The 20,373-nt window shown below is 33.0% G+C and overlaps 3 protein-coding genes across 4 annotated transcripts; 2 read left to right on the forward strand and 1 right to left on the reverse strand.

The window, feature by feature from the left end:
* Positions 1-4,235: 4,235 nt before the first annotated feature.
* LOC133668261 (uncharacterized) lies at positions 4,236-5,342 on the reverse strand. Of its 2 annotated transcripts, none has more exons than XM_062088037.1 (2): positions 4,940-5,342; positions 4,236-4,698 (listed from the first exon to the last, which is right to left on the reverse strand). In XM_062088037.1, exons 1-2 carry the CDS (start codon positions 5,193-5,195, stop codon positions 4,382-4,384), a joined length of 573 nt encoding a protein of 190 aa, XP_061944021.1. In that variant the 5' UTR covers positions 5,196-5,342; the 3' UTR covers positions 4,236-4,381. The 2 variants fall into 2 exon arrangements, with proteins under 2 accessions (XP_061944021.1, XP_061944020.1); XM_062088036.1 differs by having other exon boundaries at positions 4,236-4,701.
* A 3,924-nt stretch (positions 5,343-9,266) lies between these two features.
* On the forward strand, positions 9,267-12,252 carry LOC133668312 (protein TIC 20-IV, chloroplastic). The gene is made up of 3 exons (XM_062088090.1): positions 9,267-9,435; positions 10,273-10,445; positions 11,283-12,252. Exons 1-3 carry the CDS (start codon positions 9,281-9,283, stop codon positions 11,939-11,941), a joined length of 987 nt encoding a protein of 328 aa, XP_061944074.1. The 5' UTR covers positions 9,267-9,280; the 3' UTR covers positions 11,942-12,252.
* Positions 12,253-14,123: 1,871 nt separating this feature from the next.
* Positions 14,124-18,472, forward strand: LOC133668733 (probable galacturonosyltransferase 10). Its single transcript, XM_062088714.1, has 2 exons — positions 14,124-14,538; positions 16,839-18,472. The coding sequence occupies exons 1-2, from the start codon at positions 14,386-14,388 to the stop codon at positions 18,288-18,290; spliced, it is 1,605 nt and encodes a 534-aa protein (XP_061944698.1). The 5' UTR covers positions 14,124-14,385; the 3' UTR covers positions 18,291-18,472.
* Positions 18,473-20,373: the final 1,901 nt, after the last annotated feature.

The raw sequence follows: 20,373 nt of genomic DNA on the forward strand, positions 1-20,373 counted from the left end.
CAATTTAATTAAAAAAACCATTATTCTTGTTATTATTGTCGTTAGTGGCCATGCTGTGTCAGGGATCGAGGGAGGCCTCACCTAGTTTTTTATGAAAAGAACTAAAGTAACATTGATTCAAAGACATGCAGTTTTTTACGAGAAAAACAAAACAATGATTACATCACACTAGTGGTGAATAGAAAAATATGAAAGGGCATAGAGTGAGTCCCCCTTTTGTTCATTTTTAATTAATTAGATGGCCTTGTCTCTGGACTCTAGAGTCACTTTTTCTTCGCGCACATGGCATGGACTTCCGAGTCATTTTCAAGCAATTTAAAGAAATCTCTGAGAAGAACATAAGACATATAGCACCTACAAGAGCTCGATAGAATAGGGCTATATTCGATCCGATCCGTTCAGGTTGAATATGTTTTGAATTATGGTGTAAATCATGTTATTAAAAGATTTATTTTTTTTTATTAAAATTTAATATGTTTTATATGTTTTGGATCATTTTAATATGTTAATATTAAAAATAATTTTAAAAAATAAAAAAATTATTAGTATTTATTTTAGTATAAAAAATTATTTGAAAAATAACTGTTATTAAAACTCTCGAGTTATAATAAAGGTTTTTTTCTAATAAGATGACGTGGACTCTGCATGGTCATGTTTTATTCTCATATATAGAATAAAATATAATTTGGAGTCATTCTCAAGGATATTATCCTTCGATATGTGCAATGTATAAATTAAGGGATCGCATTGATTTTTAATCTCTTGTGGAATCTAACTGGAGCCATTTTTTCTTCTCATGAAACAACATGCAATTTAGTTATTTTTTAATCTCTTAAATCATACAAAAGGTATGTTCATTAGTTGGCGAGATCTGTGTAGAGCATGGTTGTTCAGGTTAGTGTTTTGTTTTTTTAGTTTCGGAATATTTTGGCATGTTCTTTCAAGGTTATATATATAACTTAATCAACTTAACGGGTCTAAAAATAACATGAATGACTAATAAAAATATAGTTTAACTTAAAATAATTAAACTTAAGATATTTTTTTTGAAAAAAATATATTGAGATGATAACATATTGGATCGACCCGGGTCATTAAACCATAAAACAACTCAAGTCTACTCAAGTTAATTTGTAAAACTGACCTTGGTCATGAGACTGAAATAAGTTCATAAAAAAACAAACCAAAACTAATGACAAAACTTAATTCATAATCAACCAAATATTAAAGATATTTAATAATGAAATTGAAAAAAAAATCAATTGAAATTAAAAAAAAAAACTCAAATCAACTATATTAACTCGTCAAACCCGTAATATAGATAGTAAGACTGAGATAACTATATAAAAAAAGTAATGGATCATGATAAATTATAAAGACTAATCTCCAATAAATTAAGTGTTGAATGATTAAATTAGAGAAAAATACATGGATTTTTTTTAAGAAAAAAACAAAAATAAAAACTATTTGGCCAGAACAGAACTAGAACATTTCAATTGGAATTTTCAGAACGACTTAAGATTCTGAGCAAGATTAAATTTATTTCAATTTGTTTTGTTTTTTAAACTAAAATAAAATATACCAGCCATTTTAAATAGAACATAACAAAATTAACAACTTTTAATATGGAGTTATTTTTTGTTCTCATGAAATAGCACGCAATTTAGTCATTTAAATAAGATGAGAATTCTTTAATTTTGTCCGTGGAGGCATTTTTAATTACTTAAATTACAGTAAAGGTATCTTAATTATCCTTCTCACAAAACAGCATACAATTCGATCATTTTCAAGCAAGTTGAGAATTTTTTTTATATCAAATATAATAAATCAAAATAAAACATACCAGGATATTGGCAAATCATATATATACATGTATAAATCAGAAGCAAAAGAATACACGCTCTCATTCATAAAAAAAATAATATAAAGAGACAGTTATCTAGAAAAAAAATCAAAAATATCACATCGGTTAGTTAAGAATTTTAGGATTCAGCATGTGCTAAAAATAACAAACCAAAAAAAAATATCAACTAAAAACAAATCTAACAACTGATGCAATTTGCAGTTAAAAGAAGCACCAACAGCTGCTGAAACACACAAGGTGGAGGCATGTAATCCAACAGCAAAAGTAAAATAAACTCAGCCAACATTTGATCGGGAGTGCTCTGCAGTATGGAAGTGGAATATTGTGTCCTTTTAAGTTGAGAATTATTTAATTGGTCCTTTTAAGTGGGGTTATTTTTATTCTCTTAAATTAGACAAAAGGTATGTTAATTAGTTGGCGAGGATATGTCTGGAGCATGGTTGTGAATTCTGTTCAGATTACGGTTTTGTTTTTTTAATTGGAAGGATATATTTTAATTTCAAAGTATTTTGGCATTTTTTTTGGGTTATATAGAAAAAAAATATAGATTTTTTTTAAAATTATTTCACCAGAACAAAACTAGAACATTTCAGTCAGAATTTCAGTAACAAGAACAAGCCGAGATTAAATCATTTTTCCAGTTTGTTGTTTTGGATCAGTAAAAAGTTTTCGGGTCAAAGCTAAGGAGTTTCCAAAAGCCTGATGGCCTTATAGAACCATTTGCACCCGGTAAGAATTGAACCTGAAATATTGGACAAGAACACATTGTCAAATCCTAGCTCTTCTCCGCTTGGCCAACTCCATAGAGTTATTATTAATTATTTTAAGTAAACATTTCCTTGATATTTCATATTACCCTTTAATGTATAGTTGGAGTTTTTTATAAGCTATTTTTATTTAAGTATGCGAAAATAAAAATAACCATTTCTATATAGGATAATGAATAGAAATATAAAGAAGAAATATATTCTTTCATGAAAATTATTTTTTCTCATTCATGTAATATATTTATTTTTTTCATAATGAAATGATTTTTTAACTACTTATTTCATTGAATAAATTCAATAAAAAGTAATAGCAAATTTTTTTAATAATTAATAAAATGGTAATTATGAAAATATCAAATGCTTATTCATTATCATATTAGAAAAAAAAAATCCATATTAGACTCATACATAATAATTAATAAAATGATTAATAATATCAGAAAAATTAAAGTCATAATTAATTTATTTGAAAATTATGACAAAATGAAATGATATTTAACTGAATAATATTTTGAATATAATTTTGCTTATTTTATTTATGGTGAATTTTGTTCTCTAAATATAAATAAATAACATATTAAAAAAACTAAAAGATCAATATAAAAAAGAGTTGAGTAAATAGGCTTGGAAGGATGGGTCATCGCTCATGGCTTTATTCCTTTTTTGAAATAGGTGGACAAAATATCATTCATTTTATTTAAAAAAAAAATATAAGACAGATGATATTTCATCAACTAGTTAAGATATAATTCATTAAAGGTGATTAACAGGTGATGGTCTCGGTTTTTATAACTCAAAAAAAAAAACATTTTAATCATTTTATTTATACCTTAAAACACACCAATTTTTTTTTATTAAGAACATCAATGAATTTATTTTCAATTTCAAAACACCATTTAAATGGTTAAAAACAAATTGAATAAAAAATTTAACAAATGCAACTTAAATGGATTTTTTTTATGAAAATAAACTTTTTTGTGTGCAATTGAAGGACCTATTTGTTTTAGTTTTTAATTTTGTCCTTCTTTTAAATGTTTTTTTTCATAAATTTATATTGTTTAATTGACATCAAATTAAATTTTGAAAATTTATTAGAAACCTTGATTTCGCAAAAATATACAAACAAAATCTCGAAATATAAGGTAACATTCAATATATAATATACAATGATGAAATTGGGATAGAATGAAATTTAATGACGAAAGTGAGAATTTTTAAAAATAGAACTATATTCGTATAACATTGTCATCTCAGGTAAATTTAGGTAAATGAACAATAATGCTATTAAAAAATAATATTCCTTTAGTTTTTTCACACTTTATATTTTCTTGAGCAATGTTGCGGGCGAGTTTTCGAAGTCTTTTCCGACATTTCTTTAAAGGTGGACGCTCTTTCCTCATGTTAACCCTTGAGCCTTCACGTCTATTTAATAAATTTTCTTGAATTTCCTCATGTTTTAACCTAAAAAATTAATTAATTACCAGTTTTTCAAAATTCGCACCACAAGTTAATTATTAGTTAAAATTCTTATATTATAGATACATTATCAGATTACTCCCTATCTTGCAAAAAGAGTTCTTTGTAAATTTAATGGTCTCAAAAAAGAAATTTAAGCAGTGATACTATCCTTGAAATTAAGTAAGATAGAGAAAGGAAAGTAATACAACAAACAATCCATTTTGGCTTTCGCAAAAGGGCACAAGCATATGCAATCACAAGTGAATATGAAAATTTTATGAGCAGAATTTATTCAGGCAGAGAAAAGCCCTTCATCAAGAGCAGATCGCAGCAGTTCTTGCGCTTTCTTGGCTAACATCAAACCTTGTCGCAGGCTCATTTCTCCTTCTTGGCACTTTTTAATTATCTCTTCCGGAATACCTTTTGAAGAAGATGAGGCTTTCAAGGAATTAACAATATAAGCAATTTCTACAACAACATTACTTTCTGCTTCCATTTCCGACAATTTCTTTAAACGTTCAAGTGGGGACTCAATATCCGTTTTTGCTTCAGTGATCATGCTTTGCCGCTGAATCTTTGTAGAAGCAGCAACCGTGTGTTCTTCTTCAGCTGCTTGTTTAATTATGATTTAGCCAAGAAACAATAGTGTATTTATATACCATTAATTTATAAGGAAAAAACCAGAAACGAAGAGTTAAAAAATAAAAACAAGAACAAGAAAAACATGTGTTCCTTTCCCCCCCTTCCATTCAAAAGATTTGATTGAGAGGGAGCGAGATACATTAAGTGCAGACATGTTGACACAGGGTTGAAATTTTGGGCATGTATGGAGGAGCTGCTAGAAACTCACCACGTAAGATGTCCCTTGCAGGCTTTGAAGAGACTAGAGATGATGACGTTGGTTGCAAAACACTGTCACCAGGTCTGTTAGTTATGGAAACGTTGGAAGCGGGCTCACCGTCGATGTTCAAGGACGGCTCAGAGTCATCACTGGGTTGTCTAGGGCCGGGAGGTCTCCGTCTTGAGGTAGAAGAAGAAGAAGAAGCACGGAACTTTGTAAAAGAATTTGGTTGGGAATCAGTGGATGTTGTCCTGGGTTGTTCCATGGTTTTTTGGGTGATTGCTCGGATCTCAGAGAGTTCTCCCCTAATTAATTTATCGACTTCTAAGTTGACATGGTTGTAATTGGAGACTGGGAAGCGTGACTATTCTGAAGTAAGAGGTGTTGAGAGTAGCTAGAGCCAGAATTGAAGGCAATTTATAAACAAAAACTTCTCACCGTCCAGCCAAACATTGCACAACTTTTCCAGAGTTATTGTCAGTTTGATCCCTCTTTTTCTCACTTTGGCAATTTAGATTACAATGTTTTAGTTTTTGTTCAACTCTGTGAGAAAGCTATTGGATCCACTCACATGACGGGGATGTTTGGCACGAAGAAACCTCGATGTCTTTTTTGCAATATGAATGCCGAAAATGTGAAAGAGAATTCTCCGTGATATGTATTTATTATGTTTTGTAGGGTGAGAAAAAAAACTGAAAAACTGATTAAATTGAGAAAACTAGAAAAATAATAACTGAAAAAACCGAACTGTAAAAAAACTGATTAAACCGATTAGAATTTAAAAAAAAACAACTGGTTCGGTTCGGTTTCGGTTTTATAAGTCTGAAACCGAAAAAACCGAACTAAATCAAAAAATTACTGGTTTTGTTTTAAAATTACTAAGAATTTATTCTCTCTTTTTTTATTTTTTTAATTATATTCTTGACTCTAGTGTTAGTGAACAGTTCCTACAAATATTTCCAACTCTAATATTGATAAATATAATTACACAAACCTAAAAAATATGTGATATTCTTGACTCTGACATCAATAAATAAGCTCACAAAAATTTGAATTTTTAAGATGAATTTTTCTAAGCTATTTTTTTTTTTTTACCCTTTATTATTATTTGCCTTTTTTAGACGGAAATAAAAGAAACATTATACAATGATAATAATCCACAAATTAAACACATAGTAAAAAAATATAAAACACAAAGAAAAAAATAAAACAAAGCTCGAAAAGCACATAAATAAATTAACAAAATTTCTTAAATATTTTTAGAATTTTTTTGATATAAAAAAAGAGTTTATTTGGCCGGATATTAAAACAGGAGAGAGATAAAATACATGGAAAAAGCACAACCTTAACCAACACATTTTGAATTGGGCCTAAAACCCATTTGTTTTCCTTTTCTTCTTTTTTTAGACCCAGCCATATAAGCTGGGCCAGATCCATCCAACCTAGCCCGGTTACTGGTTCTTACCAGTAACCCGTCTTAGGAAGCAGGCAGGCGTGAACTGATTCACGCGTGCCCTGCACCTTGCAAAGGTAATTATACCTTCGCAATATTTTTCAAAACTTTGAAATGAAGTTGTGGGCAGGAGGAAGAACACTTACCTGGGCGAAGACAAAGACGAGGGTAATGATCCTAGCGCCGGCCGAAGAACGTCCTTCTCTTCCCCTTCCTTTCAGTCTCTCTCCCTTCTGTCTCCTGCGTTCTCTCGTTCTCTCCCTTTTTTAGTTTGTTTCCTGCCTTGTCTCTCTGCTTTTTTTGGTCCTCTCTGTGAACTCCCCCCTGTTATTGCCCCTGTGTTTGTTCCCTATTTTTTGTTCGTTCTTCTCCCTGTGTTTACCTTCTGCTGGCAATGGGAACCTCTACTGGATGCTGCTCTCGGTTGAAGATAAGATGTTGGACACTGCTTCTGCTATTCATGATGGTAGCTTGCTGAGAAGAGGATTTCTGCTGCTCGCAGTGGCAGCTTGTTGAGAGGAGCTGCTGTCATTGGTCGTTGATGATGTGACTGAAAATCAAGTTGCTGAAAATAGTACTGCCGCTGCTGGGAAGAGGAGGTTACTGCTGCTATCCGAAGAGAAGGGACTCAAGTTCTCTGCCGACCGGCTGTTGCTGATGGAAGCTGCTGAAACACCGGCTGAAAGCCTATATGGAAAAGAGAAGAAGCTCCTGCTGGACTGAGGGGAAAAAGTAGATGAAGGCGTCTCCTGCAACACCGGCCGAAAGCCTGGGTGGCGGCAGGGAGCAGAAACTGGGATAACAGCTGAATTTGTGTTGATTCTGTTACTGTTACAATTCTGCTGTAATAATTCTGTAATACTTACTCTGTTGAAATTAGATTTTGATTTTGATTTAGTTTCTTATAATATATGATCATCTCAACTATATTTTTTCATTCAAGATATATTAAATGTTCGATCTGCATTTTTTTTAGGTCTTAAAACCCATCATTTTTATATCAGGCTCTCAACCGTATTGGAATGTTAGATATCATTAGTTTCCAAATTAAATCAGGAGATTTATTTCGACCAATTCAATTGCATCTATATTTTATACTTCAAAAAGATTTTATTTGACTTGGAATCCTTCATGAAAGTTGTAGTCCTAAATGTATAGATGAATTTAAGTTTTTGAATTGCCTAATTTCGATATCAAAAGCTCAAAATATTCCTGTTTGAATATCTAATGTAAAAGTAAAGAATCTTGTTGCGAGAAGGTTTCTGACCCGAGTTTGCATGTCTGATTCAAGGTCTAAATGAGTCGGACTTTTATCCATAATACCTCTCTGAAAAGCGTAACATGTGTATTTCTATTTAGATTAAACCCACATTCTTGTTCAGAAGCTCTAACTTGGTAAAAACCTGTTATAAGAAACTAGATCTAAAAGATAAATTGCAGAATTTCTTATCTTTAGCAATTATTTACAAAATCTCTTCAGTATGTCAAATTAAAATAAAAATAACTCCAAAATCTCAAATAAAATTAAAAATTAATGGGTTAAAATTAGGTTATATCAATACTATTAAATGGAAAGAAAAATACTCAAATTCAAAAAAAAATTCAAAAGCCTTTTTTTGGCTAAACAAGCTTTATATTTGTTTGGCTCAAAGTGAGGTAGGATATTCTTTGGTTTTCAGGTCCATCAGAAAGACAAATTCTGTTTGGTAAAAATAAAAAATAATTGTCCACATTTTAGAGTCCTTTTAGCTCTCTTTTCATACTAATGAATAGTACTATTTCATTGCATGTTACTTTTCACTATTATTTATAAATAGTATTTTTTTTCCTACTCAATTGATGTTTGGTTGAACTCGGTTTTGCCGAGTTACGAATATAATTTAATTTACTATTTCATCATACATTTTAGTCAGAGCTATTGTGAAAATTACCACGAAATAGAACACCACCGCCTTAATTAAACAACTACAAATATTTTTCTAAATATTTTCCACAACTTCATCAATTAGGATATAAACAAATTAAAAGCAAGCTAATCATGTCAGATTAGTATAGATTCTACTGCCTAATTATTCAAAAAATGGTAACGCACTTTCCTATTAGCTTTTTATATTTACGGCATATTTTCTTATCATTCTTCTATAATTGTATATTTTATTTGCTATTCTTCGTATTTTTATTTTGAAATATTCCAAAACAAAATTGTTAGCACCTCACGAGCTTCAAAGATTAATAAGCATGATGAACAGACTAGAATACATCTAATTTGGCAAGATGTTCTTAGGTTATCTAGCAACTATTAAACTCGCTAAACATTTATTTTATGCATTTGCTCACGTAATTGACATATTACTTCCCATTATTTGTATTTAATTATCAGAAAAAAATTTCTTTTTTTAAATACAATAAAATCCAATTTTAACATGTAAAAATATTAATTGTATTTGGTTTTAATTTGTTTCAAAATTAAAAAAAAATATATTTAATTAAAGAAAGAAAGATATAAATATAAAATAAATCTGTCTATGATAATATTGAAAAAAAATTATTATTTTAATTCAGAAAATACATCAAAAATATCCTTTTTTATCTTTATTTTTTATTTTGAAACAGTAATCAAAACTAATAAAATATAACAATCAAAATTGGTTAAAGGGAAAAACTCCAATAATTTCTCTCTTTTGATGAATTATAAAACAAATATCATATATGACCACAACTATAAAATAATAATAATAATTATTATAAAATCTGAACATTCTGGAAACTCTTTTGAGTTGACATCCCAACTTGATAACAATTACAATAAGACCTGCCTTGCTTCCACCGCCTTACTTTTGCGCCAAAACGCTGCCGTATTGACAGAGACATAAATCACACCGACTTCCGTATCTTGCATGAGAAAGGAAACACCTACATTTTTTAAGAAAGTGAGAGGAGAAAAACGCGACGCCAGGAGGAGAATGTCCGCCACCGCAACCGCAGCCCAACACCTGTCAAAGACTTCTCCGCTTCTCGCTCCTGCCGTCGTCGCTGGGTATGCTGCTTACCGGTACGTATATTTGTTCTCTTAAAGTAAAGTATTTCTCTGTTTTTTGTTTTTCGAGAGAGGACGGAAAGCAAGGGAAAGGAAATGACTTTTATATTTATTTTGTTTGATTTTTTAATATAATTAAAGGGCTTACATTTTTATTCATGATTGTGTAATATATAGTGTAAAAAGTTGATTTTGTTGCTATTTTGAAATGTTTTTTTCTTTTTTCAGGATTTGAAAAATTTTGCTTATTTTATTATTATGAAAATGGTTTGATTTTGAAGATTTTTTCAGGGCTTGATGTTAGAAAAAAGTGTTTCTTTTGATGCTTATTAATGGGATTTAGGAAAAATAAATAAGTAAATAAAATTCTTAGTATTTTGAGAGGCTTAAGGATCAATTAGTGGATTTCTTAATCAATATAAGTTTGTGGGATCTTGTGTTTAGAAATGAGCTTAATTATATTGAAAGAAAATTTGGGACTGAACATTTTGGTTTCTGCGTCTGAATTATTATGTAGTTGCCATTGCCCAATTGACTGATCAAATAATTGGGACATCATTTGTTACACCAAGTTTTTTTTTTAATGAAAAACGTATTGACTTTGTGATTGGATAACAGTTTTGAGAGCTAATGAATCAATGTTAAGTGTATGCTGTTTTTATTGCTTCTTTATTGTCATATCCGAGTATTGTTGGTTAATCATTGTTAATGTTTTTCCTTAAAATCAAAGTTTTGGAGTACTGAAGTAGAGGTATTTAATCGTAAACGCGATCTAATAGAGGAAATTGGGAGTTTAGTTCTAATTTGTTCTGTTTGTGCTGATGTTAATGTTATACTGATGACGGCAACCAGGTATAAGAGTGAGCTTGCAGATGGATGTCAGGAGATCGTAGGGGCTAATAAGCCCTTCTCAAGTAGCTCCAGTGTAGCGTGTGAATCTAACTTGCCTGAATGGCCTACTTTGTCGATCAGCAGAAGCTCACGTTTCAGATCTCATCAACAGCTGCCTTGCTGGTCTTCTAAAGGTCATTAAATTTCTCTGATACTATTTTCATTTAAATAATTTTTTGTTGTGACTGAATATGGATGTCTCTGGTAACCTTGATTATTAGGGCTGAAAACAAGTCCCTAAAAAGTTTTGTGAAGTTATCTGGTGTGCGTTAAGTTTAGACATCTACGATGAATGGGTGGTAAAAATTTTATATAATCGGGATGTAGGCTGACGCTGCTCTCGGTTCTTCATGCTCAAGAAGCATTCATAGAGCTATGGCAAGTTCTTATGTTAACAATGCAGCAGTACATGTCTCGATGAGCACCTCATCTAGCGGAATCCATCTTTACTGTAATTTTTTTACAGAGGAATTAACATATTAATTCATTGCATCAGTATGAATATATTATTAGTGTAACAAATGATGTTTGTTTGGACAAACTATTTTTACGGAGTTTGATTAACAAAATGTTTACATGTTATTTTCTACAGAGCAATTAATATGTCAATAGGCTGCATCTGTATAGATTTGCTAATAGAGAGAGAGAAGATCACCTGGTTGGATTATTTTTCTTACAGAGCTCGAGTGCCAAAACATGTGTGTGTTAATAGATGTTAAATTGTTCATATGCATTTATTGGGTGTAAAAACCATGGTAGTTGTTATGGTGGTGTTCTGTATCTTTATCTATCTTGTTAGGTAAGGGTTTGATTATGTCGAGAAAAGGGTCAGGGGCTATATATGTTTCAGATAGAAATCTTTGCATGGATTCTTTTCAAAGTTATGGAAACAAAAGGGGTCATATATTTTGGTGATAATTGTGACTTGTGACATCAATTATTCATAATTGTAATTTCATTGCGATTGGCAGAGAACACAATGTCACATGTTTTGCCTGCGCACTCTTCAATGTTTGGAGACATGGAAGGTTTATTGGACACAATACCCTGGTCACCTGCACAGCGAAGATCCATAACGCCCCCTAGAGCAATGCATAAGAACGAACTTTTTGGTTTTCGCTACCCTGTATTAGCTGAGAAGCCTGAGTGGTGGTGGAGAACACTGGCATGTGTCCCTTATTTGATTGCTTTGCAAATATCAGATACAGGATATTTCATCCAACCCTTCCTTGAACACTACGATGTCCTTGGAGATTTGATATACTTTGTACCAGGAGCGATCACGAGATTACCTGTCTGGTTCTCTATGATATATTGCTACTTTGCTTACATTGGGATCGTGAAGAACAAAGACGTGCCTCACTTCTTTAGGTTCCATCTGATGATGGGCATGCTATTGGAAACAGGCCTACAGATCTTGTGGTATACAAGTAATTTTTTTCCTCTCATACACTATAATGGTATGTTTGGGATGCATTACTGGGCAGGCGTGGGACTTGCCTACATTGTGATCTTGTTGCAGTGTGTAAGGTGTGCTCTTGCAGGCGGTTATGCTCACCTCCCTCTTGTTAGTGATGCTGCATATATTCATACTTTGTTTAACATAGGAGGGTACCAACGACCTTTCTAGATTTCTTTCTTATGAAAAGAGGAAGATCCACAGAGCTTGCATCTTCAGGTTGGAGGGACTACGATCCAGGAAGGACAATGTGATACACACTCTCAACATTGTGTAACGAAAATAAGAAGTGGGAAGAAAAGGGAGCAGGGCTGGTTAGTCTAGAAAAAAAAAATGTATTCTATCATATTTTATATTGAACCTCAATGATTCTGTATTCCTAATGTGTGTTTGAGAAGATATTTATGGTCGATGTTAGGATGCTGCAGTTGATGCATATTATTTGTTGCATTATAAGGCCTAGTAATCCAGATGTTTGATGATCTGAAGTTTGCAGGATTCTTTTCTATCTACTCCATGAAATGTTTGCTATGTTCATTGGCAGCTTATGTATTGGTATGTGTCCAGAGTCGACGACTTGCTTTCTAGCCTGAACATTCTGGGGGATGTTATTAATAAATTCCATTCTGCAGTGATAATAGAAGGAACTCCAGACACGCCCAGTTAAGGTCCAAATCTAGGATTGTTGCATCATTGATAAATGTCACAAATGTATTGGAAGCGAAAATGGTGTGAAAAATATGCAAAGGATTTGTAGTGAATGATGAGCCCTAATTTCACAATAACTAATGGCTTGGTGACTCTGACGTACAGAAGCTCGACAATAGCATGTGAAGATGTCCATTTCTGAGAATGGTGGGTGCAGATGGCTGAAAAAAACCAGAGTTAATTATATTACCTTCGTCATATGTGCTCTCCTTCACTGTAAGGCAGATGCAAGCTACTAGCCAAATTTTTTTATATTCACTTCAATCAAACATGTTTATATCTCTATAAAATACAACCTTAAAGAATCTTCACACTTCATTCTCTACTGATTTCTTATTGTTTCTAACCTTTTCTTGAGAATTATTAGTCTAAATCAGAGTTTCAGGCCCGGCTGTAAAAAAATCATGCACCAAGATTCTCAATAATGCCCCATCAATTCTCCCAAAAAGCAAGTGATTATGCCATCAATAATTTCATTAGTGTCACTTTTCCAAGAATGTGCCTTAACCTTCCACTTTTCAGAGAGAACACCTGTCATTGGAAGAGGAAGAAAGCAACATCTATGAAATTTCTGTGGCTTCCTCTTTTCTTATTTCCTACCCTTAATCTTCCATTCCAAGGAAAGAAAGATCTTGTTTGAGAATAAATATAGAAAGCCAGCTTTCAGTTATGATTCGGCATCAATACATTTTTGAAAAACCAAAGTTCCATTTCTATAAAAGTGTTTTCAATGCTCAAACTTTTAACTTAAGATCTAGTTTTGTAATTTTAACCATAGTTATAAAACTTAACCTAATTTAAACATGATTAGGTTATAAATCAAGAGAATTAATCTAGGTTAATCTATTTTTTTTTCAAGTATCAAAATAATATCAACAAGAATTTTTTTTAAAAAATCAATGGGTTAAAAGCTGGGTTTTACATCAAGTCTGGTTGCAAGTCAATTTAATTATGTGTCAACTTTGATTTTTAACTGATTCAAGATGATTATGTTTTTTTTCAACTCAAATCAAATCGATCCAAACCCTGAATCAACTAATGAACCTGATTCTAAATTGATCCGCTAAGTGATTTGCATTTTATAACTAGGCTTTTAACCGCAATGATACAAAACCTCAAGATCAACTATTTAGCTGTTTCCTAAAAGATTAGCAGCCTTGATTATGAAAGGCCAAGCTGTCCCTGTTAATGTATCACAACCGCTAACTTAACATCACAGAAATTGACCATTTCTATGCCTTAACTCCAAATTAATTAGAGTGGATTTAACGGGTGTTCATGGGACGTTTTAACCAGGAGTTTGGGAAAATTTCGAAATTTATTTTTTTATATTTTTGAATTATTTTAATGTTAAAATAAAATTTTAAAAATAAAATATATATATTATTTTAATCATTATTATTTTCTCAAACTCTTGAAATATTATAAAACAAATAATATTTTAAAATGATAACCAATCAATACAAGATGAGCTTCTCTTTGCAGCGTGATTCAAATGAAAAGATTTTTTATATGCAAATGCTAAAAAATATAGTGATTAAGTTATAGTTTTCTACACTAGAGGGACTAACTATTTAATGTATTTAAATATTAGGGATTAAATTATAACTTACTAAATTAATTAATTATTAGTACCTGCACAAAATCACAATAAACCAAAACAATTTCCCTCTCTAAAATCCATGTTCCATAACAATCATAACTGTATTTGCAGTCTGTACCTCTCCAAAGAAAAGTAAACTTCTTTCAACACACAAAACCCCAAAAAATAAATATCAAAAACTAAATTCTTGAAACACGAGATCAAATCATATATCAGATCCCAATCTCAAGTTCTCAACTCTTCATGATCTGGGTCATATAGAAAGTTACTTTCTTTGGAACCAAACAGTGCTTAAAAGTTTGAGATGAGGAGGAGACCAGTGGACTTTAGGAGGCCAGTGAGGAGGAGGATATCAAGTGTGGTGTGGTGGACTTTGTGTGGTATATCTGTGTTGCTGTTTATAGTTATTTTTGGCAAAGAGAGTCGTATTGAATCAAGATCCACCAGCTTTAATAAGGTAAAGATCTGTGCTTTACTGTTTATTTTATTATTTTGGGTAGTTGTTAATGTGTTTGATTGCTGAAAATGTAGGAATTTTGAAGGGAATCAGTGTTTTGAGTTCTGGGATTCTTATGATTTGGGATTTGAAGATGTAATAATTTTAATTGGGTTTTGGTTGGTACTGTTAATGGGCTTGATGAAGATTGAGATATACAATTCTGGGGTTGTAGCTGTATTATGACGTGATTGTTAGCTTAAATTGCTATTTTTGCTTGTATGTGCTTTTGTGCTGTTGAGTTTGTCTTTATGTGTAGAATGGTATGTGTAGAATGGAATTTTTTTTTGATCCGTGACTTTGCTTGAGCTAGATGGAGTTATACCCTACATGATAGAAGGGCTGCATTAACTAGTAGATGTGAATAAATTGTCTTAAAATCCTTAGCTTGCATTTCATGATTGTATTCTTAGGATATGCCATATGCTTCCAATAGCTTAATAGGTACTGTTCCTTAGTGGAGGCAATGGCTTTGATCCAGGTTGGTAATTTGATTCAGGCTGTTGAATTAAATGACCTTCTTAGGTATTGATTTGAGAAAGTTATGTTTAAGGCACTGTGTGTACGTGCCATACATTGCTTCAATACCGTGCATGTGAAGCACAAACAAAGTTAGCAGGGCATTGAGATTGAAGGGATTTTGTATAAATGCCTTAATGGGGCGCTTGCTCCATGTATAACTTAAATGACCTTCTTAGGTATTGATTTGAGAAAGTTATGTTTAAGGCACTGTGTGTACGTGCCATACATTGCTTCAATACCGTGCATGTGAAGCACAAACAAAGTTAGCAGGGCATTGAGATTGAAGGGATTTTGTATAAATACCTTAATGGGGCACTTGCTCCATGTATATTGTAATGTTGACAAGAGAGGGTAGAATATTTAGGCATTGTTTGGTAGCGTGGTTGGCCACACTACCAAACGAGCAGTTAATAATAGGAAGTTATACTGTATGGGAAAATGAGAGAAGAATGAGTAATAGGTAGTTGTTAATTGTATGCAGAACAAATTGAATAACTTTTTTTGGAGATGAGTTTGATAAATTACCTGAATTCTACGGGGAAGAATTTTGAGAGAAGCAAACAGAATTATATTTATGAAAGATCTATTCTTTTCAGTATTTTTCTATTCAAGTATCCAATGTGCTGCTAAAATTCAGTTTTATTAGCAAAAGGAACTTTTAAAGAAAGATGAATGGCTTGCTATATAAGAAGAAATATGTGTGTTTTGAGGTTTTATTTATAAGAGCATCAAACAAACTGTGATCTAAAGGATTTGAGTTGTGTTTTTGAGGACAATGGTAAGAAATGCTAATCATGTTTTAACATGCACCTCATGTGCAGGCTTTTTGATGTTATTATTTCGGAGATAGCTGACATGCCACATATTCATGATATCATAGAATACCTGGCATTTTGTGACTTTATGTCTTCATATATTGATGTGATTGGATTTTTTTTATAGCAACTGGTGAAATATTCTGTGTTTTATATCAATCTGCATGAGATGGGGAATCAAATGGAACTAAAGTTATTTCCCTCTCTGTTGTGTTTATATTCTGTTTAGTTTAGTTTTGTTGCTTTTATTGTAGCAAACACTCTTCATTCTTTGTAAACTGTTATTTTAGTTGATTAATGAAATTTTTGCTTTTTCTTCTTAAAAAAAAGGTGAAATATTGTTGATGTATAACAACCTTATGGACAAGTGTCTCCCTGGCTCCTCTATCATTTTCTTTGAGTGTAAGTTAAACTCCAGAATTGGGCAATGATGAAACTTGCGTACCTGGGTCATACTGCTGAACTGTAGATTAGAAAATGATTAATTTACACACTAAACAAACTCACAAAGAGAGAGAGAGAGCAAAATAGCCCAAAATTTGAAAGTAATGGCAGCAACCCCACTCTCAGTTTGTGTGTTTTCCATGCCACCGAAGTTGTGATCTTCAACAACACTCTACCTAGTTTGTCATGTTTGTTTTTTTTACTCTGTATTTTCTTTTTAACCGTAAACTTTTAGAAGTGAAGGTATCCGTGTCCATATTCACAATAACAGCAATTTCTTTCAGTAGTATATGCGTTGGATTTACTGCTATATTCAGCAAGTGATCTCAAACTGTAAACCACGTGTTTGAGCTTCTGAGCATTTATCCTTAATTTTTATTTTGATAATAATTATGCTGTAATCCTTGCATTCCCTGTTTCTGCTCCTGTGCCAGCTTATCTCCTTGAAATTAAAAACTCTGATTCTTTTTCTTTCTGCAGTACTATACCAAGTATGAGAAAAACATTGAAGGCCTAAACATTACAGATGAAATATTGAGCCCCAACTCAATCACCAGGCAGCTTAGTGACCAAATTTCTCTTGCAAAAGCTTTTGTTGTGATTGCAAAAGAAAGTAACAATCTTCAGTTTGCTTGGGAATTAAGTGCCCAAATCCGCAATTCCCAGGTCCTCCTTTCAAGCGCTGCAACGAGGCGAGCTCCTTTAACAACCAGGGAATCAGAAACTGCTATCCGTGACATGGCACTTTTGCTCTTCCAAGCCCAGCAACTTCATTATGATAGTGCAACTATGATTATGAGACTGAAAGCCAAAATCCAAGTTCTTGACGAACAAATGGGTATTGTGAATGAGAAAAGCTCTAAGTATGGTCAAATAGCTGCTGAAGAAATCCCAAAAGGACTTTACTGCATTGGTATTCGGCTAACTACTGAATGGTTTGGAAATCCAAATCTACAGAGAAAAAAGAATGAGAGAATGCAAATTCAGACAAAACTTAGAGATAACAACCTCTATCATTTCTGCGTCTTCTCTGACAATATCCTTGCAACTTCAGTTGTTGTCAATTCAACTGCTTTAAATTCCAAGAATCCAGATATGGTTGTGTTTCATCTTGTAACTGATGAAATAAACTACATCGCAATGAAGGCTTGGTTTGCCATGAACACTTTCCGAGGAGTTACTGTTGAGGTTCAGAAGTTTGAAGACTTTAAATGGCTAAATGCTTCTTATGTTCCAGTGCTTAAGCAGCTCCAAGACTCTGAAACTCAAAGCTATTACTTTTCAGGCCATAATGATGATGGCCGGACTCCAATCAAGTTCCGGAACCCAAAATATCTATCTATGCTTAATCACCTCAGATTTTATATTCCTGAAGTTTTTCCTGCATTGAAGAAGGTGGTATTTCTTGATGATGATGTAGTTGTTCAGAAAGATTTATCTGGTCTATTTTCAGTTGACTTGAACAGCAACGTTAATGGAGCAGTTGAGACATGCATGGAGACATTTCACAGATACCACAAGTACCTGAACTACTCTCACCCTCTTATTAGAGAACATTTTGATCCTGATGCGTGTGGTTGGGCATTTGGAATGAATGTTTTTGATTTGGTTGAGTGGAGGAAGCGAAATGTAACTGAAATCTACCACTACTGGCAAGAAAAGAATGTGGATCGGACACTCTGGAAACTTGGAACACTACCTCCTGGGCTTTTGACTTTCTACGGGTTGACAGAGCCATTAGATCCCTCATGGCATGTGTTGGGATTGGGCTATACAAATGTTGATCCTCACTTGATAGAGAAAGGGGCAGTGTTGCACTTCAATGGAAACTCCAAGCCATGGTTGAAAATTGGGATGGAAAAATACAAGCCTCTTTGGGAAAAGCACGTAGATTACAGTCATCCTTTATTACAACAGTGCAATTTTCATTGATTTTGGAAATGGAAGCTTCATATTTTCCCTGGTGCGTAAGAACATCTAAATTTTGTAGATCAAGTATGCTTGCACAATTTTTACAGGATCAAGCATGGCCGTTGGTTGTAAAAGTGCCTGTTGTAGTATAGAATGTTAATTTAACATCATTTATTCAAGCATTACTGCCTATTGCCTAGCAAGTCTTTTCAGTTTATTATGCTGGCTAGCTTTAAGCTCAAACCAACAGTCATCCATTATAGTTTTACTTGATCTTCTTTCCCTTTTCCAACACCTCTTCGCGATATTGATATTGTGGGTTTGCTTCTTCTGGAGTTTAGTAGAGCTGTAAGGGGCTTTTGAATCTTTCTCATCCGTTCTTTCTGGTTTGTAGTATCAACTTTACTTTTCTTTTGTGGTTTCTCTCAAACACAGATGTAGTTGTTATTCGTTTCCCAACATTTTATTCCTTTGTGATGAAGTTTCCCTCCTCCTCCCCATCCCTCCCAATCGGCACTAATAAGGTGATTGATGAGAGAATATTATTGATCTATCAGGTCGAATTTATACCATGAAGGCTTCAAGTAACTGGTACTCTCACTCCCTACGAGGGAGGTCTCAGGTTTTGAGTATATAAAAAATTCTCACTCCTGGAAATGGAACGTATAGTTGGGCTGGGAAGAGAATTGGACTTGGGAAATGGTGCTGACCTTGATGAAACCCACTGGCTCATTGCCTTAGCAGAACAATGGTCTTTTACGGTACTTGCGTAGGTTCCAAAGCCTTATCAGCAAACCTCTCGTGCATTAAGATTATCAACCAAGGAGTCTTCATAATGGCAGACTCCATGAAAAAAATTTTGGTCCCTCAAAATGAATACAGGGAGAATGCAAATAAACTATGGAGCTTGGTAATATTTATGTTGAAACAATCCTGGTCACAAGAAATGGAGCTCTGGCTTCTCAGTCACCATTGCCAAATGTTTAAGTTGACAAAACCTGAAGTCAAATGAAAAAACAAATCGATTACTTTTGGGGAAAAAATGATTGCCACTTGGCAGAATCCCAGGTAGACCACTTGGAAACACGAAAATGCCGGCAATCAAGAAGTAACCATCGAACAACACTACTTCACCTTGGTCTCCTACTTCCTGAAGCTTCTCGGGAAGTCCAACAGAATCTTTTCATTTCCAACATTACCCTGCTTAAATGAGAAGTAAAAACACCGTCAATGGAATCCTGACAGTAATTTCAAGCTGAAAAACGCAATGCGAACCCCATTAATCGTAATTATTAATCACAATGTGGCTTTACAGGTTAAGTCAATGACCAGTAAAACCAGATCCAATTCAAATTTTATTTTAAACCATTTTTTATATTAAATTAATTAAATAAAAGTGATCTAATTATTTGAATGATATACCAACAAGGTCTCGAAGATGGACAGCAGATGCTAGTGTTCAATCTGCAGAATCATTAGATGCTTCTCGAAAAATGAAGAAACTTACAATAAAAAAATGTGATAAAGAGAGCAAATTCACTTACAGGGTAATGTAAACGAAAGCACAAACAAGAAGAAAAGAGAATAGAAATAGCAAATTCACTTACAGGGTGATGTCAGTGGAAAGCAAGGTAAAGTTGATGAACTTTTAAAGTTCGAAACCACAATCAAGTCCGTTGAGGACTACAGGTGTTGAGAAATTGCTGGATATGGGTCTAGACTTGTTTAAGGATAAAAAATCTGTCATCTAGTTCATTGCTCTCAGGATCTGGGAATGTTGAGAACATTCATCAGCCAAGAAGGCTTCAAGTTCGGCTGATGCAATGGCGGTATGCCAACGATAGGGCTGATACTAAGCAAGTGGAGGTATGCATGATTAACTTAACTGATCAATTAATGTTAGGAAACAATCTATCACTTGTTCACACTTATTAATTCAAGATTGATTTTTTGAAATAAAATGTCTACTTGTTGATCTGAGATAGAAACTATGCTCAATCAAGAAAGATTAATACCAAATATGGTTGCAATTTACAGGGTTCTAACCTATCAACTAGTACAAAGTTCCTCGACAGTAGTTGGAGTCTGAGAAAAAATTCTTTCT

This window comes from Populus nigra, chromosome 11, assembly GCF_951802175.1.
Source record: "Populus nigra chromosome 11, ddPopNigr1.1, whole genome shotgun sequence".
NCBI classification, from domain to species: Eukaryota; Viridiplantae; Streptophyta; class Magnoliopsida; order Malpighiales; family Salicaceae; genus Populus; species Populus nigra.